The sequence below is a fragment of the Ambystoma mexicanum genome, chromosome 6q (genome assembly GCF_040938575.1).
Source record: "Ambystoma mexicanum isolate Mex_15411 chromosome 6q, UKY_AmexF1_1, whole genome shotgun sequence".
Lineage (NCBI taxonomy): Eukaryota > Metazoa > Chordata > Amphibia > Caudata > Ambystomatidae > Ambystoma > Ambystoma mexicanum.
In genome coordinates, this window is record NC_090937.1 from 1,528,018,202 (window position 1) to 1,528,041,854 (window position 23,653).

At 49.7% G+C, this 23,653-nt stretch overlaps 1 protein-coding gene across 1 annotated transcript in view; it reads right to left on the reverse strand.

Moving 5' to 3' along the window:
• LOC138516813 (uncharacterized) overlaps window positions 1-23,653 on the reverse strand; it is a 263,771-nt gene that overhangs the window by 99,715 nt on the left and 140,403 nt on the right. Inside the window, exon 3 of the mRNA XM_069632224.1 lies at window positions 5,702-5,882. Within this exon, the coding sequence (XP_069488325.1) occupies window positions 5,702-5,882 (181 nt within the window). The remainder of the gene's footprint in view (window positions 1-5,701; window positions 5,883-23,653) is intronic.

Genomic DNA, 23,653 nt, shown 5'->3' on the forward strand with positions numbered 1-23,653 from the left:
AGCCACCTGTAGATGGAAGCCTTCGACAAGGCCTTTCCCTGATTTACAGGTCCAAAGTTGACAAATAACTGACACGTCTTTCCCGAAAATCCTTCTTACATGCCACATAGAATTTCAAGGCATTAGCAACGTCCAACGAATGCAAGGCCCTCTCCGCCGGCGATGACAGATTTGGAAAGAAGAAAGGCAACACCAAAGGTTTGTTGGGGTGGAATTCCGACGGTACCTTTGGCATAAAGGTGGGGTGTGTACACAGTACCGCCCTTGAAGCGTGGAAAGACAAGTAAGGCTGATTGCAAGACAGGGCCTGAATCTCCACGACCCGCCTTGCCGAGGTGATTGCCACGAGGAAAGCTGTCTTCCACAAGAGACCTGGAGCAGAGCCTGATGCATAGGTTTGAAGGGCGCTCCCATGAGCTTAGTTAGCACAACATTGAGCTCCCAAGCTTGGGCAGGAGCCTTCACCGGCGGGCAAGTCCTGAAGAGCCTCTTAAGGAACTCCTTGACGAGCCTGTGAGACTGCAGTGCAGGTCTGCCCAGAGACCTGGTATACCAGGTTATGGCTGTGAAATGCACCTTGATAGAGCCAGTCCCACTTTGGCCAAGGAAAGAAAATATGGCAGAAGTTGCGGAGCCGTGACACGCAGAGGGGTAATCTTCTGAGCCCGGCACCACACTGAGAAGCATTTCCATTTATGCCCGTAGCACTTCAACATTGCCGAGGCTCTGGCCCTGGCCACAATCTCCTTACATTCTGCGGGTGACACATAACCTCCAAACTCTAGGGCTGTAGGAGCCATGCCCTCAGGTTCAGAGACGCTGGTTCGTGCTGCAGAACTCCCCCGCCCCCCGCTGGTGAGAAGGTCCAAGGACAGTGGTAGCCTGATGGCCGGGGCCACTGACAGGCGCTTTAAGTCTGGATACCAGATTTGCCTCGGCAATGCCTCAGTGACGAGTATCATCCTGCAATGGCACTGTCTGAGTGTGTTGATCACACGTAGGAGGAGAGGAAACGGGGGCAGGAGGAGGCCGTATAGGAACTGTCCCTCCCACGGGAACAAGAATGTGTCCCCCAAGCTCCTCGATTGAGGGAACCTGCTGGCGAACCTCTGGCACTTGATGTTCACCACCGTCACAAAGAGATTGATCTGGAGTCGTAGAACCACCTAGTCATGTCGAAGCTACCATTCGTGGCAAGAACGCAGTTCCTTGCGGAGCGAGTCTGTAAAGGTGAAACGGACTCCCGCCAGGTGAAACGGAACGAGAAACATGCCTTGATGAATGGCCCATTGCCACAAGTCCTGGGCCTTCTTGGAGAGTGCCAGAGACCGGGTTCTCTCCTGTTTCTGGATGTAGAACATGGTCTTAGTGTTGTCTGTGAAGATCCTCACCACCTTGTCCTTCAATAACGGCAGAAAAGACTTGAGGGCCCTGAATATGGCACGAAGTTCCAGGATGTTAATGTGTAGGTCCTTTTCCTCCAGTTGCCAGAGGCCTCTGCCGTGCAACTGTCCAGTGTGGGCTCATCACCCCTCTAGAAAGACGTCTGTGGTGACTGACTCCTGGTAAGGAGGAACCTGAAACGGAGCTCCATGGACGAGATGCTGCTGAACACCCCACCACTGTATCGCTTCATTGAGAGAGATCTTGTCCGTAAAGTTCCCCGATTCTTGCATCCACCTCACATCTAGGAACTCCTGGAGAGGTCTCATGCGTAGTCTGCAGAGGTGAAGAAGGTTTATGCAGAAGGACAACATGCCCAGAAGTGACATGATGGATCGCACCATTGCTGCCTGGGCTGCGACAAGCAATGTATCTTGCCTTGTATGGTTTTCACAATCTCCTCCGAGGGCACGCCCAGCATGTCACTGTGTTGAGTCATGCACCTAGGAATAGAATGTTCTGAGATAGCTTCAAGCAACACTTTGGATAGTTTATGGAGAACACCAGCTCGATCAACAGACGTAGGTCAAGGCCATGTCCTCGCTTGCCAGGGACTGCGAGCAGGCCCGCACTAGCCAGTCGTCCAGGTAGGGATATACTTGGATGCCCTGCAGACGAAGATGTGCCACCACCGGGGTCAAGCACTTAGTAAACACCCTTGGGCCGACTTCAGGCCAAAAGGCAGAGCCTTGAACCGGTAGTGGTGCCCCTGAACTACGAATTGCAGGAACTTGCAGTGCTTTTTGTGAATGCGGATGTAGAAATAGGCGTCCTCCAGGTCCAACAACGACAGAAAGTCTCCCTGCTCCAGCTGGCCGAGCACGTGCTGCAAGGTGTCCATCCAGAACTTTTGAGACTATAAGTATTTGTTGAGACAATGTAGAATCGGCCTCCAACCCCCTGTCTTCTTTCCAACTAGAAAGTATCTGGAATATACTCCGGAGTCGCTGAGGGATGGGCTATATTGCCCCTTTGCGTAACATGGACTGCACCTCTTGCAGAATCTGCGGCCTGTGTAGTTCTTGTCGCTGAATAGGATGGGATACAAGGACACTTGCGTTGGAACTCCAAGGTGTCCCCTGTCCAAGAGCGTTCAGCACCCATCAGTCCGTCGTGATCTTTTTCCCACGCGCTGACGAACCTTGCCAGCCAGCCTCCCATTGGGGTGTGTAAGTGGGGGCCCGGAGCCACGGCCGGTTCATGCCTGCTTGGGGGGCGATGTTCTGCCTTGTGGACGGTGCCCCTGCTGACCTCTGCTGCCTTGAGTTTGCCCCTTGTATGTTTCAGTGGAAGAGCGCAAGGACTGCCTGTAAAGATAATTGTAACCCTTTGAAGATCTTCCTGTCTTTACTCTGGAGGAGCGAAAGGACGAGGATCGTTGCTGCTGCAAAGTTCCCAGGGAACGTGTCGTCTCCGTGTAGGTGTTTATCCCCTGCAAAGACTTGTCGACTGCCTTTCCGGAGAGGTTTTCCCTGTGTAACGGCATATCCAGCACCTTTGTCTGAACATCCTGGGGAAATTTGTAGCCTTCAACCAACCTTGACGGAGCAGAAACACCCCGTTCTCCATCTGGGGAGAACCTGTGCCTGCGATGTCTACCACCACCGTGATGGCGTGATCCGAGGCCACTTCACTTTTCGGAAAGAGTTCCAGTGCCTCATCCTTCTTATCTTTGGGTAGGAAGTCCAGGATGGGGCCCAGCTTGTACCAGAGTTCCCGATTAGAATGGGAGTTTGCTGCCTTGATGGTAGAGGCTGCCGTGTAAATTATTCTCTTCCCCATCGCATTCATCTTTTTCACCTCCTGGTCTGGAGGTACAATGGCTGCCGATGACTGGTTCGTCAAACGTTTCCTAGCTGCGGCCGAGACCACTGAATCCGGCGAGGGCTGAGATCTTAGGCACCTGGTCGCCGAGTGGGGTACCCTGTACTTCTTTTCCAGCCTGTCCCATTTGGTCGGGGCTGCAGTTGGATCCTTCATTAGGGCTAAGGCCTTTTCCCAGACGTCATCCAGGAAGGGAAAGGGCATGATGGTCTTCCTCCTCAACTCGCGTCATGGTACAGGAAGCCCTCCTTATTCGTCTCCTCAAGGACTAACTGAAATGGTTCTGAGGCCTTCGAGATGACCGAATGAAAAGATCCAACTTCGTCTGGAGGGGTGGCCTTATGGGGCTCATCCACTTGCGGAGTCTCCCTGTCCGCTGTGATGAAATTATCGTCCTCGTTGGTACCAGTCGCCGTGGTAGCTGTGTCCATGCCTGTGTCTATGTGTGGATCCGGAGCTCCGGTAGGAGTCTTGTCGTGATGAGGTGGTGATGACGGTAGGGTCGGATGATGATGAGGACCCGAGCCCCCCTTGGACTTTCTCTTCCGTGGAGAGAGTTTACCCTCAGAGGATTTGGAGGTGCCAGCCACAATGGTGGCCTCTTTTGATGGATTTCGGTGACCAGTGTGTGCAGGGTGGATAGAATGTCCAGGGACACGTTACTAGGTCTAGCGGTAAACGGAGCAAACAGAGTAGGTTCTGGGCTAATTTGCCCCTTCTTCCGCACGGGGGAATGAGGTCCTCCCTCTGTGGTCTGAGCAGCACCCTTCGTTTGGATCCTTGTCCTCCTTGGTCCTAGAGTAGATATGATCCGGTCTATCCTTAGTAGCCTGCCAGTACCCATACCTGGGAGGCTCCACAGGTGGTACGGCTTCCCTCTCCCTCTCAGGAGGCTGGTGGGCCAGAGCGGCAACCTGGTCTCTCCCTGGCGCTGGTTCCTTCGCTGCTGCTTCTGCAGCCGTATCTCATCTTGAGGTCAAGGACACCCGATGGGCGGCCGCCACTTCTTTCCTGGAGCCGCTCTCTTTCAGAGTCAGGCATGTTTGACTTAGACTAGAAAGTGCTTGTGGTTGCCTTCGTCGACTCCGCCGTCGTCGACTTCATTGACTTGGCCATGGTTGAAGCCTTAGCTGGCTTCGACAAGTCCTCCCCAGACTTTTTCCTCGTTAGACTATTGGCGGACATACAGAGTTATGGACAGGGATAGCGACTTTCTTTTCAAAGACCCTCCTTTCATTGGCAGGCTCACCGTGGAGGATGATGTGATGGCGAACACCTTTCGTCCGACTCGGGACGCGCATCAGCGGCAAACCCAGCGGAGCTAGCATCATGGAGCTTGTCCTTTTCTGGGACTCCTGCACGTGGGGCATCCCCAGAGGATCTCAACCTCCACCAGGAGGGAGAATGCTCCTCAGACCGGCCGGTCCTGGATGAGGCTTGACCCTGCCCAGAGGCCTTGCACGGTTTGAGCCACGGCGACAGTCTGCTGTATCTATCTTTCTTGGTTTTATTCGAGAAACCATGGCACGTTTTGCAACCCTCCCCATCGTGGTCCAGATGCAGGCAGTACAAGCATTTATGGTGTCGATCTTCTACGAAGATATTTCTTAAACCACACTTCGCGCAGAGTTTGAAGAGGCTGAGGCCTTCATTCTTCTCCTCCATGACGAAAGGGTGCGAAGTAGGCCCCAAGGCCGGCCCTTCTCAAAACTTCGATGATCTGACGGTGGATGAAGATCTTCGCTGGTAGCGGGGCCCCACTGCCGGTGTATATCCTTCATCAAAGGCGAAGCAAAAATCTGTCAAATTCCAACTATTTTGCAAAAATGTTCAGAGAAAACACGAAATTAGCTTGGAGAGAAACTTGAGGACTCCCAACACCAAAGCGTGCGGTCAGCATATGAAGATGGCCGCCAGGGGTGGAGCTTAGCGAGAGGACTGTCATTGGATGGGGACAGTATGACCCATAGGACAGTGATTGGTTTAGAGGAGAAATACAGTTTTAAAGTGAAAGTGAAACTTTTTTCTTTTACTGAGGATTCCCAGCCTGGCAATGGGGAGTATTCATGAGCATTTGAATCCATGCCAGACCCCATGCTGGAGAAGAACAAATAGTTTTCACTCGCTTTAGTTTTTGGAGAAAAGCATCACGTTTGTTGAAATTCAAATCTAGATGTCGTCTTCTATAATATGATAACACGTAAAAATTGAGGAAAGCTTAAAGCTGTAAGGAGAATTCACAGAGCGAGAACAAACTGCTTGAACTAAGGGAACATACATCTGAGAAAAGCCATTTTCAACTCCCAAAGAACTGCATAAAATGACTAGCACCTGAAATGCAAACTATCTTAATTCTTCTCTAAATCCACTTTTATCAAGTCAGGGGCGAAACGCGGTTACTCCAACGTACCAAGAACATTTTACTTAGACTTACGATTAGGAAGTTGATGACTAGTGTATTCCGACTGAAGACGGCGTGCCAGGTCCGTATGCTGACATGCCATGAGTGCCTTTATCAGTTCATTCACCCAATCCCTTCGACGTCGTAAGGAATCCATAAAAAGAAACACAGTCCGCTGATTTCCATAGTTGTGATGGTTTGCTCTTATTGATTCCTGAAGAAGAAAAATGCAAAGTTAGTGTGCGTATACCATCCCTAAAATCTGCATGCCAGCATTTTTCCAAGTACTCTCCATCAGAAACATAACAATCATACAGCTATAATGAAGGCTGAACGTTATCAGGGGTAAACCTTTCAGGTTGCAAGCTTCTATTAAGTCATAATACGTAACTAGCCACCTCAATTTCCCTCAATACACACAACATAGTTTCTTACTCGCCAAGAGTCAATTCTCACTCGCCAATGGTGAGTGCAAATGCTGAGGCCTGATATTATCTATGTGACCACACTGTGGTGCAGGGTGTGTAGTATTGATTATGGCTTCCAACAAAGTACATACAATCTTCAAAATCTATGTTATTTATAAACAAATTTAAGTTTGTCAATTCGTAAATCAATGGTATCTTAAAGAATTTCCAAATGTATAGTATATATATGCAAGTACAGCACTAGTATATTACGTCCAGTTCTTCATTTACTTCAAGATTTATTTTAATATCTGTTTCAAATACGTGTTCTTGAAGGTGTAATGCAGCAAGATCAATCCTCGTCAACATGACTTGGGTGAAAATGCAAAGCCAACAATTTAGGATTTTGTTTAGGTATGGGTAGTGTAGGGAAGGCATGGTATCACATGTATTGACACTGACACAATAGATACAATTTGTAAAACCTTTATTGAAAATGTTGGGGTTGGAGAAGAACAAGTTACTTTCTTACCTGGTAACGTTCTTTCGATGGGATGGTCCGACGACGTATTCCATATCTATGACAGGTAATCACCACAGCTGTGCTGCTTCGGAAACTTTTCCGGCGTCTGCGTCCTGCGTCGATGACGTCGATACGCCGACGTCGAGGACCTCCTCCGACGTCCGACGTCATCCGATGTGATAAGTAGGACGCACGACGCCTGTAGCCTCAGTTGTAGTTTTTTCCCCCAGAACGTGTGACAGAAGTCAACTGCCAGTCAGACACAAAGCCTTGCGGAACGTAAGCTGCAATCGCAAAAGAAATTCTGCAGCGGGGAAGGCAGGGCGGGAGCGATATGGAATACGTCGTCGGACCATCCCATCGAAAGAACGTTACCAGGTAAGAAAGTAACTTGTTCTTCGAGGGGATTGGGTCCTCCGACGTATTCCATATCTATGACAGACTCCCAAAGCAGTACCAGAGCAAGGAGGAGGGAAAGAATTTATAAACAAATTTAGAATAGCCAATCAAATAGCAGAGCAAAGGACCGCCTTGCCAAAGGCCAGATCCTGCCCTCTGATGGAATCGAGGGAATAATGCCGTACAAATGTATGTACTGAAGCCCAGGTGGCTGCATCACAGATGTTGCGAATAGGAACACCCCTCTGCAGGGCAGTAGATGCAGCCATGCCCCTGGTAGAATGGGCCCGCAAGCCAGCCGGTGGGTCCTTACCCGCCAAGCGGTAACACTCCGAGATGGCCAAAATAATCCAGCGGGACAAAGTCTGTTTCGTCACAGCTTGCCCCAAACGCTTACCAGCGTAACCAATAAAGAGTTGATCGTCCCCTCTGACCCGGGACATGCGTGAAACATAAAAGCTTAAAGCTCTCCTAGGATCAAGCCTATGGAGCCTCTCCTCTTCCTTACCAGGATGCGGAGGAGGATAGAATGCCGGAAGAACAACCTTCTGGGCTAAATGAAATTCCGTCACTACCTTCGGAAGAAAAGAAGGACGAACACGAAGGACAACCCTGTCCTTGTGGAAAACAGTGAAGGGTGGCTTAACTGAAAGAGCCTGTAACTCACTCACTCTGCGAGCGGAAGTAACCGCAACTAAAAACACAGTTTTCAGAGTTAACAGCCTCAAAGGGCAAGAATGTAAAGGCTCAAACGGAGCACCCATAAGAAACCTAAGAACAAGGTTTAAATCCCAACCGGGCACCAGGAAAGGTGACGGAGGGAACACATTAGTGAGCCCTCTCAGAAACTGTGAAATTAAAGGGATCTTAAAGTAAGAACACTCATCAGACGAGCGCTTAAAGATGGACAGCGCTGCCAGGTAACCTTTAATGGTACCCACTTGCAAGCCCCTGTGGGCCAAAGAAAGCAAAAAGGACAGAACCATGGGGATGTCACATGCAAAAGGATCCACATTCCGAACTCTGCACCAGTTGCAGAACCTACGCCAACGGCAACGGTACAGAGACTTAGTTGCTGGCCTTCGGGCCGAAAGCAACACCTCCATCACGTCTTCAGGGAGGTCCCAATCCCTATACCTCAACCTTTCAGAAGCCAAGCGTGAAGGTTGAGGGATCTGACCTCTGGATGGAGAACCAGACCCCCCTCCCGTGAGAGCAGATCGTCTCGGTAGGGAAGACGACGTGGAGGGCAGATGGACAAGTCGAGAAGGTCCGGGTACCACGTCCTCCGAGCCCACGCCGGAGCAATGAGGATCATCCGGGAACCGAACTTCCGCAACCTCCGCAGCACTTGCGGGATGACGGGGACTGGAGGAAACGCGTACAGCAGCGGGAACGACCAATCCACCACGAACACGTCTCCTAAGGCCCCTCTTGGAGGAAATTCCCGCGAACAGAACCTCCCGCACTTCCGGTTGACACTGGAGGCGAAGAGATCCAATTGAGGGGTCCCCCAAAGGGCGAAGATCTCCAGGAGAATCTCCTGAGCCAACTCCCACACGTGAGAGATCGCGCTCTGCCTGCTCAGAGCGTCCGCCGTCACGTTTTCGACTCCGGCCAGATGAACTGCCGAGACCGAAACTTCCTGCTGGATGGCCCAGAACTCGAGCTGCATCGCCTCCCTGCACAGAGGAAGTGACCCTGCCCCCCCCTTTTTGTTGAGGTAGTGCATGGCCACCGTGTTGTCCGTCAGGATCAGGACATTCCTTCCTCGCACAGTCGGCAGAAAAGCCTTCAGGGCTAGCCTGACGGCCCTCAGCTCCAACAGATTGATATGGAGTCTGGACTCCGACGGAGACCAACGACCGCTGACTGTCAGCTCGTTGGCATGAGCTCCCCATCCCGTGAGGGATGCATCCGTCACGATCGTCACCTCCGGCCAGGGAAGCCAAAATGGAGCCCCCTTCATCAAGTTGCCTTCGACGGCCCACCACAGAAGGTCCTGGGCGACCGAGGGCGGCACCTGAATCGGGTCCGACATCCTGCCGGAGGACTGCGACCATTGCATCTTGAGTGCCCACTGCAAAGATCTCATGCGCAGGTGAGCCTCTGGCACCAGAAGAATGCAGGATGCCATGAGGCCGAGCAACCTCAAGAACTCGAACGCTGGGAGCGTCTGGGCATGCTGAAACTTGTGCACCATCTGCTGAATGTGAAGAGCCCTCACCTGGGGAGGAAAACACTGCCCCAGGGAAGTGTCGAGCACTGCTCCGATGTACTGGAGCCTCTGCGTTGGCGTCAAATGGGACTTCTTTAAATTGAGGGAGAAGCCCAGCCTGTGGAGGGAGTGGCAGGTGACGGACAGATGATCCAGGACTTGCTCAGGAGAGCTCCCCCTGATCAACCAATCGTCCAGGTAGGGGTAGACGTGAATCCCCCCTTGCCTGAGATGCGCTGCCACCACCACCATGAGCTTGGTGAAAACCCTCGGGGCGGAGGTCAATCCGAACGGCAGGACCCGAAACTGAAAGTGCGAGTCGCCAACCGCGAACCTCAGGTACTTCTTGTGCTTGGGATGGATCGGCACATGGAAGTAAGCATCCTTGAGGTCGAGTGACACCAACCAGTCCTGAAGCTGAAGGGCCTGGAGGACTTGAGAGAGAGTAACCATCTTGAACTTGTCCTTCCTGAGGAGTTTGTTCAAACCGCGCAAGTCCATGATGGGTCTCAATCCCCCGTCTTTCTTGGAAATCAAAAAATAAGGGGAATACCATCCCTTGTTCCTCTCCGCTACAGGCACCAGTTCTATAGCGCCTTTCTCCAGCAGGGCTTGAATTTCCTGCGCAAGGAGCGGATCCGGACACTTCAAAGAGAGGTTCCCCGGTGGATTGTCGCGAGGCCTGTGCCGAAAGGGAAGACAGTAGCCGTGGGCTATGATCTCCAGAACCCACACATCTGAAGTAATGGCTTGCCACTCTACAAGATGCTGCGCCAGCCTTCCCCCAACCGGCGAACCATGGGACATGGCCTCATGACTGAGTAGGAGCGGCTGCGGCGTTACCCGAGGGCAAAGAGGCAACTTCCCGAGCGGCCTTGGCACCACGGGTACCCTGTCGTCCACCTCTGGTACCCCTGCGTTGGCCTCTTTGACTGCCAGCTCCTCTCGCTCTACTGAAGGATGAGTAATAGCGAAAGGAACCACCCCTCCACTGCTGTCCCCTAGGACGAAAAGGCGGAGGTTGGCGAACTGCAGCGCCCAACGACTTCGCAGCAGCTTTTGAGGTCTGCAACCTCTCAAGGCTCTCGTCAGCCTTGCTGCCAAAAAGGTGTTCACCATCAAAGGGCACGTTGAGGAGCCGGGACTGCACATCAGGAGCTAACCCCGACTTCCGCAACCACGCAAACCTGCGTATCACGGTGCTCGCCGCCATGGACCTACTGACGCATTCAGCCAAGTCCAGACCCGACTGAACGGACTCACACATGGCATCCTTACCATCCTGGACCATAGCAAGGAAACCCTCCCGTTCAACCCCTTCGGGAATATGTTCAGCCGCTAACGCAACACAGTTCCACAGAGTGTGCGTGAAACGTGACAAGGCACAAATGGAGTTGGCCGCCTGAAGCGCCATACCACCAGAAGAAAACACTTTCTTCGCCCAGCCATCAAAACGTTTGTCGTCCCTATCAGGAGGGATGGTAGGGTACGACGCCTGCTTTGCCGGGGCCGTGGCCGCCTGCACCACCAAACTCTCCGGAGTGGGGTGCCTGGTCAAGTAGCAGGGGCCGCTACTGGCTGGACGGTATTTACGCGACAAGGATCTGCCCACCGCCGGGAGACTCTCCAGAGCAGTCCAAGCCGCCGCCACCCTTCTCTGTAAAGCCATATGGAACGGCAGTACCGGGTCAGTTGGGGGACCAACATCAAGGATGTCCGTCGGATCATCCTGCACAAACTCCCCTGGGGGAGCAGACCATCCCAAATACTCAGACACCCTAGCCATAAGGCGCCGGTACGAGGAATCGGCATGGGAGCCAGGCTCAGGCCTACAAAAGTCCACCTCCGGGGAGGTGTCCAGTCCACTGGCATCATGCAGTGACTGCCTCAAATCGTCAAACTGACTATGGCCCGAGACAATTTCATCAGGCACCAGACTAGGAACCAGGCCATCAGAATCCTCATCCGCCTCCGAAATAAATTCCAGGTGGCGAAAAGGCACCCGAGAGTGCTTGCTCTTAACCAGAGCCTTCCTAGGGGGTACACCCGTGACACGGGGCACCTCCGACACGAAAGGCGTCGATGGCGTCGAGCGAATCGGCGCCGACGCCGAGAAAACCGGCAACGGCGCCGAGAGGATCGGCGTCGACGTCGAGGAAATCGGCGTCGACGTCAGATGCAGCGCCTCCAGTATCGGCGGCGTCGACACAGCCCTCGAGGCCGGAGCCCCGAGCGTGTCCCTCGACGACCTGAACGTCGACGGCCTCGACGACGGCCTCGAAGCCGGAGCCTCGAGAAAGCCTGTCGACGCCCTCGACGCCTCAGACGTCGACGTCTTCCTCGAAGACTTCACAGGAGCACACGGTCTCGAACGCGTCGAGGACCGGGACCTGGAACGGGTACGGCGAGAACGAGCCTCCTTGTCCGAACGGGACCGCTCCCGTGACTCGTGCCGACCACTCTTGCGAGCGGCGTCTCTCGACCTCACACGGCTGACCCCACTCGGGGGCGCGGACGGCTGAGTACCCTGCGACTCAAGAATCGCCAACATTTTCTTCCCGAAGGAAGCCCATTCCTCCGGCGTCGCACGGCTGGTGGGGTAACCGACGTGCCAGGCAGAATCCTTGGAAGAGGACCTGGAAGGCGACCGGTGACGGCGCTTCCGAGAATGCCTCGAAGAGGCTGAGGAGTGGCGAGACCCACTCCTAGAAGAAGACCGACGAGACTTCCGACGATGACGCGGAGAGTCACCCCTCGAATCATCCGTCGAAAGCCCCGCCGACTTCGACTTCCGGGGCTTGGACACCCGACCTACCGACAACTTCTTCTTACGTTCGCGTAAGGCTTTGGACGTGAGCGACAGGCAGTCAACACAGTCATCCGTGTCGTGGGCCTCCCCGAGGCACCAGAGGCAGGCGTCGTGCGAGTCAGTCACCGACATCTTGGACCCACACTCCCCGCACTTCTTAAAGCCCGGACGCGGGGTTGAAGACGAAGTGGAAGACATCGCCGAAATTCACAAACGAACAGGTTCGAAGAACCAGAAAGAACAGAACTCCAAAGAGTCGAGGCTTAGAACCGAGAAACACGAAGCAACACGTTCGCGGAAAAAACGGAACTGAGGCTACAGGCGTCGTGCGTCCTACTTATCACATCGGATGACGTCGGACGTCGGAGGAGGTCCTCGACGTCGGCGTATCGACGTCATCGACGCAGGACGCAGACGCCGGAAAAGTTTCCGAAGCAGCACAGCTGTGGTGATTACCTGTCATAGATATGGAATACGTCGGAGGACCCAATCCCCTCGAAACTCCTCTTCTACCCTATAACTAAGATGGGAGTAGTCTCAATCATCAAACGATAAACAAAACTGTCGTAGTGGAATCTGTCAAATCAAAATGGCCTATACTAACAAAAACCTAACGCCTTCCTGATCTCTTGTACAAAAAGTGTAAAAAGGAGAAAATGTATGCAAAAGGAAAAGTCAGTGTTCAAATGATAATGTGGCTGAACAAGCTCTCCTCCCCATGTTAGGCCTCACAAGGTAAGGCCATCCTTGTAGGCAGGATGACACACTCTGACTCAGCTTCGAACACAATACAAAGTTCAAAACTGTGGATCGAGGCCTGCCTTCGCCTTCCACATTTAAAGTTATTTTCTCTGACTTTCTAAACAATGTTTCAACCAAACGTTCACAAAGGTCCCCCTCTGCTGGGCTCCGACCTTTCAACACACAGTTCTCATAGGTCCCCCTCTGCTGGGCTCAGACCTATCACCATACAGTTCACAGAAATTTGCAAGGGGGCTCCCTTCCCGAAGCTTAATATACTTCGGGTCTCCCTCAATCGGGCTCGGGCCACTTTCGGATGTCAAAGTCTTTTGAATGTGCGTGGCTTTCTTTACAGACCGCTTCGACTCAACGTTCACTATTTACTTTCACTCTTGCTGTTTGTTCGCCCTTTTGCCTCAAACAATGCACCTTTGACAGGGACATTCAAATGGGCTACTTCCTTTCACCGGACCACTACGTTATTTAGTATCGCTGATCTTACAGCTGCATTTCACTTTAAAGTTCAGTCACAGGTCTGCCTTTCTTTGCGTCTAGTCCACACGCGTGCAGCCTTCACTTGTGATGTGATGTTGCTACTTCATTCACTTTAACACCCAACAGTCTCTCAGGTCACTTGCCAACTCACCGGCTGTGTGCGCTTCTTTCTTGTTTCGCGTTTTCTGATTTTCGAGTCAAGGTTAGTACCACAGGCTTGACCTTGCCTCCTCAGCTCTGCCGTTCATTCGTAAGGGTCACTGGAGTCCTTGAAACACAATGCAATCTTCACTTGTGGGATCTGTCCTTCTATGCACATCTTTCGCGGTCTGTCGGAGGCAATAACCTCCAGTATGGAAGCCTTGGTGTTTTCGGCCCGCTGCTCTCATCCCTTGGTCTGTTGCTCTGCATCAGTAGGTTTGCCTTCGTCCCGGAAGTTCTGCTTGTTCTTGTGTTCCGCTTTGCTCAGAGTGTGTCTTTAGGTGTTGCCTTTTATTCATGTAAGGAGAGCTAATTGGTATCGGGTGTATGCACTTAGGGTAAAGTGCCTGATTTTGCCTAATCCTATTAACGGGACATGTCCAATACGGTGTGAGAGACTTAGTCTGGTTACTCTCAGTAACCATCTTCCTCGGCCCGGTGTTTGTGTAAAAAGGGTGTGGGGGGAGTTGGGACTACGGAAAATCCTAAAAAATAGGATGGGGTAGATATACAAAAAAGGGGGGAATACTGCGTCTTACCATCGGCCATCTCACCCCACTCCCTGAAGACCCCTCATCCAGGTGATCCAGGTGATCGTCCCGCACTGGTCCACCCACAGGGTCCGGATCCAAAGGCGATGGCCATGCCCGGACCATCTGAGACCAACAAAAAGTGGGAAAACCAAAGGTGGTTTCAGGTGGTCTTCTCACCAGGTGCTGTTTAGTCAATGCCACACAAATAGGTTCAATCAAAAGGGCTGGTCGTAAGACTTTCTCCACAGGGCCCTTGTAATTATTCCAACTACCCTCAGTGTCTTTGAGTTCCATGGGGTTCCCTTCCCTAAGCTTCAGTTTATTCAAGTTTCACAACCCAATGGAAAAAATGTAACAGTTCCTTTTGTAAGCTTCTCAGGGTTCCCTTCACCACGCTTCAATCCTTTCAACACTATAATGAAAGGTAACAAGTCTCCCACTTAGTCGGGGCTCTTAGGGTTCACTTCCCCAAGCTCAGGCCCCTTCCAAATTTCAAACACAAATTCACTGTTATCAGGTTTCTTTCTTTGATAGGCCTCTCATGGTTCCCTTTCCAAGCTTAGGCCTCTTCCAGCTTTTATACACTAAACACTTAGTTGGGCCTCTTAGGATTCCCTTCCCCGAGTTCAGGTCCCTTCCAACTTTCAAACACAAAATCAGCTGGTCAGGATATACCTTTTCCTTATTGACAATCTTTTTCAAACACCATCCTTTAATGGAGGTACAATCAGAGGCTTTTGAACAAAACGCCAGGCTCTTTGGTGTTCCTGAGTGCAACCGCTCTGACCCTTTGCCCCTCTCTGTTTTCTGCCTTTCACTTTGGATGCTTCCTGCACCCCTTTACTTCTTCTTTCCTTTCTTTGCACACTTGTACTGTTTATTCCTTCTTTTCTTATTGTGGCCCTGACACTTGTCCTTTACTGTCCTTGTGCTACCTTGCACCCTCTTTGTTTATTCCTGCCTTTCCTTTTTATCGTGCTCCTGGCACCTTTCCTTGACTCTTCTCGTGCCCATCTCTTCTCCTGTTACGGGCCACTCACACCTTTGTGCTTTTCTTGACTTTCTCTCAGTGCACCTAAGGGTGTTCTCCCGACTAGAGCCCAGGAATACTTATCCAGGTGGCCAGGACACAGCCATCCCTGCTGGCTCCAGTTCCTGGGGGCGGACCAGTGGGGGAGGATCACCTTGGTGGGGGAACCCTGGATTGTGCTCGGGGGAATGCCCCAGGTGAGACACGGTATGACATAGGGGAAGAAGACGAGGTGGACCAAGTCCCTGAGGCTTTTATAGGCATTTCTAGATCAACCTCCCTTCCACCTTATGACTCTCCATTACTAAAATCCAACAACCCCTCTGCATCTGATAAACCTATTAGGAATACAAACCATGCTGCCGTGGGAAACTACATCTCCCAGAATCCCTGTTTTTCTGCTGCCTACCCGAGTACTCCCAGTCATTCTTCTCACCGGCCCTCTGATTATTTCCCAAACACCCAGTCTGCTTTAACCAAACACCACCATTCTCACAACCCCCCTATTCATTTCACGACAATACTCCCGGTCCTTCCCTCGACAAACCGTCCAACTATTATTTTACAGATTTTTTCCATTCATTTCTCAAACCCTACAAATCCCACCCTTCTGAATTTACCAACCCCTCTAGGAAGAGGGTTAATGAACTAGGAGGTAGAAAGAATTCCCAGGGGAATACGAGGAATATAATTCCTGATGAAAGCCCGCCAGGGTGTCCCTGTTTTGAAACAAGATGGACTAATACCAGAGCCGTATACCTGACATGTGCAGACACAAGGGTCAGGCGAAGTCAGGCAAGTGACAATAATTACACACACCTGACGGCCCCTTCTATTCACCATAGGTATAAAAGATGGAGCAAGAGAGCACACTAGGAGCAAGGCAAACCAAAAGACTTGACAACTATCCCAGTACGGAAATTCAAGAGGAGGAGAAAGGCAGCGAGAACTGAAGGGGCCACAAGGAGAGAAGCGATTTTGCCCTTTCCGTCACGGTTCTACGAAGCCTCAGTGAAAGCAGTGAAAGGAATCATAAGACTGCGAACAATAGCCGGCGTGTATTGCAGCAGATGTCAACGGAACAAAATGCCCTCCTGCGCTGATAGTCAGGACAGGGAGAGACGCTTGCAACCGTGGTTCCAGAGATAAGAAAGCCAAGCGGTTCATCACAGCCGATGAGTCGAGGGTAGAACCGATAATAAACCGAACTGTGTTGAACGAAACTTGCAAATGAAAAATTATGGAAAAATAAGGGAAAATCAAATAACTATTAACTCTAAAGGGGAAGACCAGCTGCAGAGGAGGCCAGCATCACAGGGGTGCTCACTCGAGAGACTCTGGTTAACTTCCTTGTTGTCGAAACTACCGATACCAGAAGGCTTTGGGAAAATCTGCAAAGAAAAGGTCAAAGTGGTCATACAGGGGTCTAGCAAAATCATCTTTACAGTCGAACGTCTTTGAACGCCCCGTAAATAGAAAGCTAAGGGAGATGAATCCTGCATAGTGAGAAAGGAGAAGGAACATTGTGGCGGCAAGACTGAACCTGACAGGGGGATGCCAACAGTGAACTGTTTAAAAAGACATTAAAACTCGTGAATGCGAAAGGTGAAATTGTTTTGAAATAAAAGCCATGGTGAACCCGACGAAGGGAGGCTAATCATTGGAAAAGGGTCTGAGCCCGGAAGAGGGAAATCCAAGGGTGAAAAGCCATCGCCCAACAAAATGTGAATGCAGCAGATGGTATCTTTTGAATGCAAGCCATAGTGAATCCGATGGAGGGAGGCAGATATTGGAGAGGGGCCTGAGCCTGGAAGAGGGAGACCCAGGAGACCATCAACCTAATGCATTGAGAAAGAAACTTTTGTTGCTTATTTTAAACATATCAGGCCCTCAGAAGCGAGAAAGTTATCCACCGAATATCCCGATATCGCTAGGAACTTTTGTGGATCTGAGCACGGAAGAGGGCGATCCCGGGGTGAAAAGTCATCACCCAACATACATTTTGGAAAGGGACTTTATGTTTGTTATTTGTTATTACAGCCAAATGCTACGGGTCAAACGTATAATTGGTGATCCTTCGGATTATACAGCTGAATTACAGAAGATGGGGGAGAAATTCACCAAAAGAGGATATAGAGAAGAGGAAATCATGGAAGCAAAAACAAGAGTAGAAGAAACCAACAGGGACGACCTATTGACTAAACCTAGAAAAGCAAAAACAGAACCACCACTCGTATTTGTATCAAGGTATTCAACGAAGAGTAGTCGCATTAAGTCACTCACCAAGAAACATTGGCTGGTGCTATCCTGCAACCAGAAGATCGAACATTTATTTAAAGACTTTAGAGACTCCTTGGTACAAACACGGCCAGTACAAAAAGAAATTGGAGAGTAAATGCAAAGGAACATTCCCATGTCTGCAATGCAGTAATTGCAGCTACGTACAGAAAGGACAGAGTATAAACCACCCACGCACTGGTGAAAAATTGACATTAAAGGATTATGAAACATGTGAAATACCTAACATAATTTATGCAATCAAATCCCGTGCGGTTTGTACTACGTGGGTCAATCCAAAAGAAACGCAAAACTATGCTAGAATGAGCACCACTAGTGCATATGTAATAAGAACACAAACTCTTCAGTGGCCGAACACTGGATCGATAAAGGACACAATTTGGCATCCATAGGAATGAGCCACATGAGAATTTGCAGTGAAGACTAGACAGAAGAGAATGTTTTTGGACAGATCGATTGGGGACTCTTGCCCCGAGAGGACTGAATGAAGAGAAAAATTGGGCCTGTTACCTCTAAAAGCTCTACAAATTTGAACTATCGTGTATTTTCCGTGTATATATGTACAGACCTTGTAAGCATAATATGTGATTGCTAAGGCATTGTAATTTTGGGTTATCCCATATTACCACCATTGTAATGTTATACTGATCTATGGGTTTAGTAAGGAATACACCAATTTTCATTTACAACAAGAGGGAATTATGATGTTTTAAACTGTTTGTGCAATCTCAGCGACATTGTTTACTGTGGATATATGAATCAGATGTCAACATACTAAATGTGAATTATTTCATAGGCCTGAGAAGGGATATACCAATTTTTACTCAGTACAAGAGTGAATCATATGTTTGAGTTATTTTTACAAGTTAAGCTACAGTGTTGAATGCATATATATGAACCTGTTGCCCACTAAAATGGACATTAATTGCTTTTTGCCCCTGTAAGGGACACACTAAGGTCCCAGCAAATACATGAGTTAGTCGAGCTTTCTGTTCACACACAAAATATATGTTATGATATGATATGATATGATATGGTATTTTTAACGCCCCTATACACAGGTGTTTCAAGGCGCGACGAGGCAGGGAGGGGAGGAACAAGGGGAGACAGACAACGATCCTACTAGGCCAGGTGTCATTCAGATCGCGCAAGTGCAGGGGTGTGGGAGGGGGAAAAGTGCAGTACAAGGTAAGTGGCGAAAAGTAATAAATAAATAGGGCCAGCTGGTGGCAAGTGCAAGATAAGTGCAGAACAAGTGCTGGGGAAGGGGGGGGGGGCTGTAGGGATACAGAGACAGTCCCGCAGTGCAGAGGGGTTCAAGGGCATCAGTGCAAGTGGAGAGTGGCTGGGCCCAGGACCGAGGCCGTTTAGAGTGGTCCAGTTTCAGGATCAGTGCAGTTTCAGTGAAGAATTTATTTGCTGTTCAGCAGGGGAGAGGGAGAGAGAAAGCAGAAGCAAAGAGGAAGGTTTTGAGGTGCTTCCGGAACCGGAGATGGTTCTCCTCAGGTTTCAGGGAGGCAGGAAGGCTGTTCCAGAGGGAGGCCCCTGCCGCGGAGAGAGATCTACCCCCAGCTCGTTGCTTCGAGAAGCGGCTAACCATGAGGGAGTTGGAGGCGGATGAGCGAAGGGCTCGGGAAGGAAGATATTTGGGAAGAGAGAGTTGAAGGTATTTAGGACCCAGGCCCCAGAAGGCCTTGTGGACAATGCAGAGGGTTTTGAACTTTATCCTCGCAGCCACTGGGAGCCAGTGTAGAGATTTCAGTCCTGGAGAGATACGGTCCCTGGGCTTGAGGCCAAGGACAAGTCTCGCAGTTCTGTTCTGGATGAGTTGCAGAGGGCGGAGAGTGGAGGCAGGCAGATTAAGATAGAGGCTGTTACAGTAGTCCAGCTTCGAGAGAACCAGGGCTCGGGAGACAGTGAGCTTCTGGGGGAAGGAGAGGAAGGGAAGAATACCTCTGAGGAGGTGCAGCTGGTAGTGTGACCTCTTGGCGACGTCAGAAATATACGAGTGTTGTATATATATATATGTTGTATATACGAGTCTGTCAACCCTTTGGCATTACATATACCACCACGGTAGCATATGCAGGAAACTTCTTTAACCCGATTTATTACGACACCATTAGATGTTGTAATTCTATGTACAGAGGTAATGGGTAAGTTGTCATTATAAAAGGGAGGTTGCACGTAGGCTACTCCATGTACTGTGTCATAAGAGTGATTCATCATGCAGAAATAATCTACAGTAAAGCATTCGACAGAATTGAATACGTAAAAACAAAACCACTAACCTTGACGTGGCTTAGAAACTAAGCATTTGATATTGATCCTGTAGTCCCGTTCCCCTGTTTCCATGGGGATGCGGGACGCGAGGCGTCATAACGTCAGCACGCCTGCCGACGCACAGTGACGCCTCGCAAGGATCACCATGACAACAGCTCAAAACAAGGAAGAAGCTGACACGGTAATCACGTGAACCGTAAGGCTCCATTAGTCACCACACAGCCGTGTGATACGGTAAGCCATAACGCACTAGCCCACAATTTTTCTAGCATGTGGCAAGAACACTAAGAACTCACGTTGATATTTACTACCATTTCCCCAACATAGATTCCATGAGGAGTTGGTGTATCCTAATAGAACATCTGTGCTTAAGGTAAAATGCTACTAAAGATTGCAAAAGTTATTGATGTGAAATCTTCAACGCACGTTTCAATACAATGGGCCTCATGGGCCTGCAGGCGGAGGTGCCATTTCTGCCAGGTCTGACCTGGCGGGTTTAACACCGCCCGCCTGCAGGCAGACATGGAAACACTGCCACCATCAAGAGATGGTGCCGGTGTTTCCATGGTCCCCATTCCCATTGAGTCCTATGGGACTCAATGGGAATGGGGATTTACCGAATTCCGCCTCCGAAATTCCCGGGTCACTGGGGTTGTAATGCCCAGGTAAGTCCGGGAATCACAGAGACGGAATGGTAATACGAGTCCGGCGGTAACCGAGCCAGAAAAACCGGCAGGTTACCACCGGACTCGTAATGAGGCCCAATGTGTTTTTCTTGTGAACTCTTTTTTTCTTTCCTTCAGACATTAGATTGTGGACAATCAGGTACTTATTTTATTTTAAATAATTCACGCAATACACTGCGCAAATACAGGAATGTTCAGGTGAAAATAGGAATGAGATTTGACAATGGCCCTCATTAGGACCCTGGCGGATTTTTTCCGCCGTCGGCGGACTTTTCCGCCATGGCGCAAAGTCCCTTTACGCCATGGCGGATGGCGGACTTACCGCCCCATTCCGAGGTCGGCGGGGCGGTAAGTCCCCATTGACCCATTTACCCTTCCCCATTCCCATTTCGGCCCCATAGGGCTCAATGGGAGTGGGGAAGGAGTTAATTACGCCACCGTAAATTACGGTGGCGTAATTAACACCAAGGTCCCATAGCGCCATGGATTTTTACGCCCGCAAAAAGCGGGCGGAAAAATGACCATGGCGCTATGGGAACTCGTAGTTGGCGGTAAGGGGTCGGCGCAGCTAACGTTGGCGCAAACCCCTTACCGCCAGGGTCCTAATGAGGGCCAATATGTTTGTCTTTTTGTTCCCTTTCTTCACATTGTATCTATAATTTCATTATCCCTAATGACACACATTGTATGTATTTTTAATTTCTATTTTGATTGAATGTTACACATTAATGAACTACTATGAACATATATTACAACTGCTGTTTGATTTTAATAGGTTACCAGTTATAGAGTGGTTTAGGCCCTGAGAAAGGAGCTAGACTCCGAAATGCATAGGCACAACAACCACTACCTAATGCTGTCTAACTAGATGGTTCTAATAATGTATGGGTTTACTCGCAATGCACACGAGTAAACGCACAGAAGAATACCGAATATATGCTTAAATATAATAAATTGTGAATTAACAATCTACAAGAGGTCTGTAGAATGATTATTAAACAGAAGAAGATGCATGAAAACTAACATTGGAAAGAATGAAAACTCTGGTTCTTGAGCAATAGTGAGAGCATCGGTCTTGGCTGGGTTGCGTACCCAGCTTTTTTCTTTTTGACTAGGCAGTTTTAGGTCCTGGTGTCATAAGGACCTCAACACAGACTGGTTGCTCCTCAAAAAGATAGTGAAATACAACCCCAAGAAAGAAGTACATTGTCAACCTTCGTGGTGCCCACCTTTCTCGGCTACTACATCCTGACTTATCATTTGTGAATACTTCTTTCTTTCTTGTGAGTCCTATACCAAACTCTTTTTGTATTTAGTTGTAATAATTTTTTTTTTAGTATAGGCTCTTTTATTTGACAAGACGCTACTAGGACTGCCTTATTTATTATTTTGATGGTCGTAGCTTGCTCCCATCTTAGATTTAGGTTTAGATTAGGCGTTTTCCAACCTGCATATACAGTTTGATAAACACCATTGAACTGGTATCACTTGTATCTGTTTTTACTGTTGCCACCATGAGTTCCTTAGAGCGCTCCAATCAGTTTTTTGCTCGCTTCTGCTTCAATATGCTTTTCGTTTTACTTTCTGCTTCGTTCTGTCCCTTTTAACTTTCTGCTGTGCTTTTAGCCTTTACACTTTGTGGTTCGCTATTGCTTTTCGCGGTGCTTTTAGCTTTTATAATTTCTGCTTTGCTCTTGCTTTCAGCTGCGCTTTCAGCTTTTACACTTTCATTTCCTTGCAAGTCTGTGTTGCTTTTACTGTCCGTGCCTTTCCCCTGCTCCGCTCGCATCCAAATGCACTAAACTCACCGGACAGTGTCGCATTGAGAGGCAGTTCCTCCAGGAAATGCAGGGTTGATGTCAGGGTCTCACCACCTGCCCCTCAGGCCCCATAGGGATTGGCACAGGCCCCAAGGGAATAAGCACTCTCCTGAACCTGGCCGGCAGAATGCATGCTGCGCTTCTCCGGCTCCCTGGAGGCATGGCTCCCCCCGCCACGCTGAAGCCCTTAATCCACACCGGTCCAGCGTTTTCTGCATGCAATCCTCCTCCAGCCTGCAGCTCCTGCCCCTCTCTGCTCTTGGGCTCCTCCAGTCCGGGCTGCATTCCCAGCTCGCTCATTTCTTTGTGCAAGACCACACCTTTTATAGTGAACAAACCAGTCAAGTGGAGTCAGGTGTGAGTAGTTACTATTGAATGCCTGACCCTGCCTGACTCCATTATTGGGACAACCAGAGTTCTCTCTAGTGTAGGGTTCCCTTACTTTCCCCATGTTATTGCTATGGGTAATGGAAGAAAGGCATTGTTATCAGAAGCACGACTGACACAATGAGTACAATCCAAGGATGTTTATTAAACAGTGTATGGGTGAGAAAAGGGCCTAATCTAAAGCTAAATCTAAGATGGGAGCAGGCTACGACCATCAAAGTAAAGAAAACCCTGTCCTAGTGGTGTCGTGTAAAAACAAAATGGCCTATAGTAATCCTATTGCCAAATCCTTGCTCTATATATCAAAAGGGTGCAGGACAGTGATATGTATAACCAAAGGAGTGTAATGCAAACTAAAATGTCCAAAAGGGTTTCGGTAGTTCAGGACTGCTGAACTAATACACTCCCTTCCCCACATTGCACCATGGGACAAGGCGGAACAGTGGCATGAGTGTGAGCACCCCTTGAGCCTATATGCATCAGGAAGCTGTTTCTTACGAAAAGGCAGGATCCCTCAAATCAATATCTTTTGCCTGGAAGCACAAGACTTTCCACAAGCTCTAACCATGCAGTAGTCCCCTCTTCTGCAGCTTTCTCGTTGGGTTCACCTTTGTCTTTACACCTCTGTTCAGCCACTTTTTCAAAATACGGGATTCACTTCCCCTTTCTTTCTATTGGCATCCCTCCGTCGGGTTCACTATAGCCTTCAAATCACAGTTCAGTTAACTTTACCAGTTCAGGAAATTCTTAATGTCTTTTTAAACACATATTTGGTTCACTTTCACCGGTTCACTCAGGTCCCCCTCCACCGGGCTCAGACCTTCCTCTGTACGGTTCACTCAAGTCCCCCTCCTCCAGTCTGAGACCTTGCTCTGTAGGCAATTCTGGCTTCCCCAGATAGGGCGCGAGCCTTTAAATCACCAGCATCACACTTGTTTCTTTACAATATTTTACTTTTACGTACTTGCCATTTCGATATCGAGACTTCCGATAGGCGATCACGTCTCGCCGGGCCACTCTGTTAAATTGTAGCAAGTGTGCTTACTTTTCACAATCCGGCTTCTCTTTCGCACGGCTGTGTCCTTCGTGCAACCCTCAATACTGGATACAGTTCAAAGGTTTATACCGGCCTCCTCTCCCGAGGAAATCTGGTAT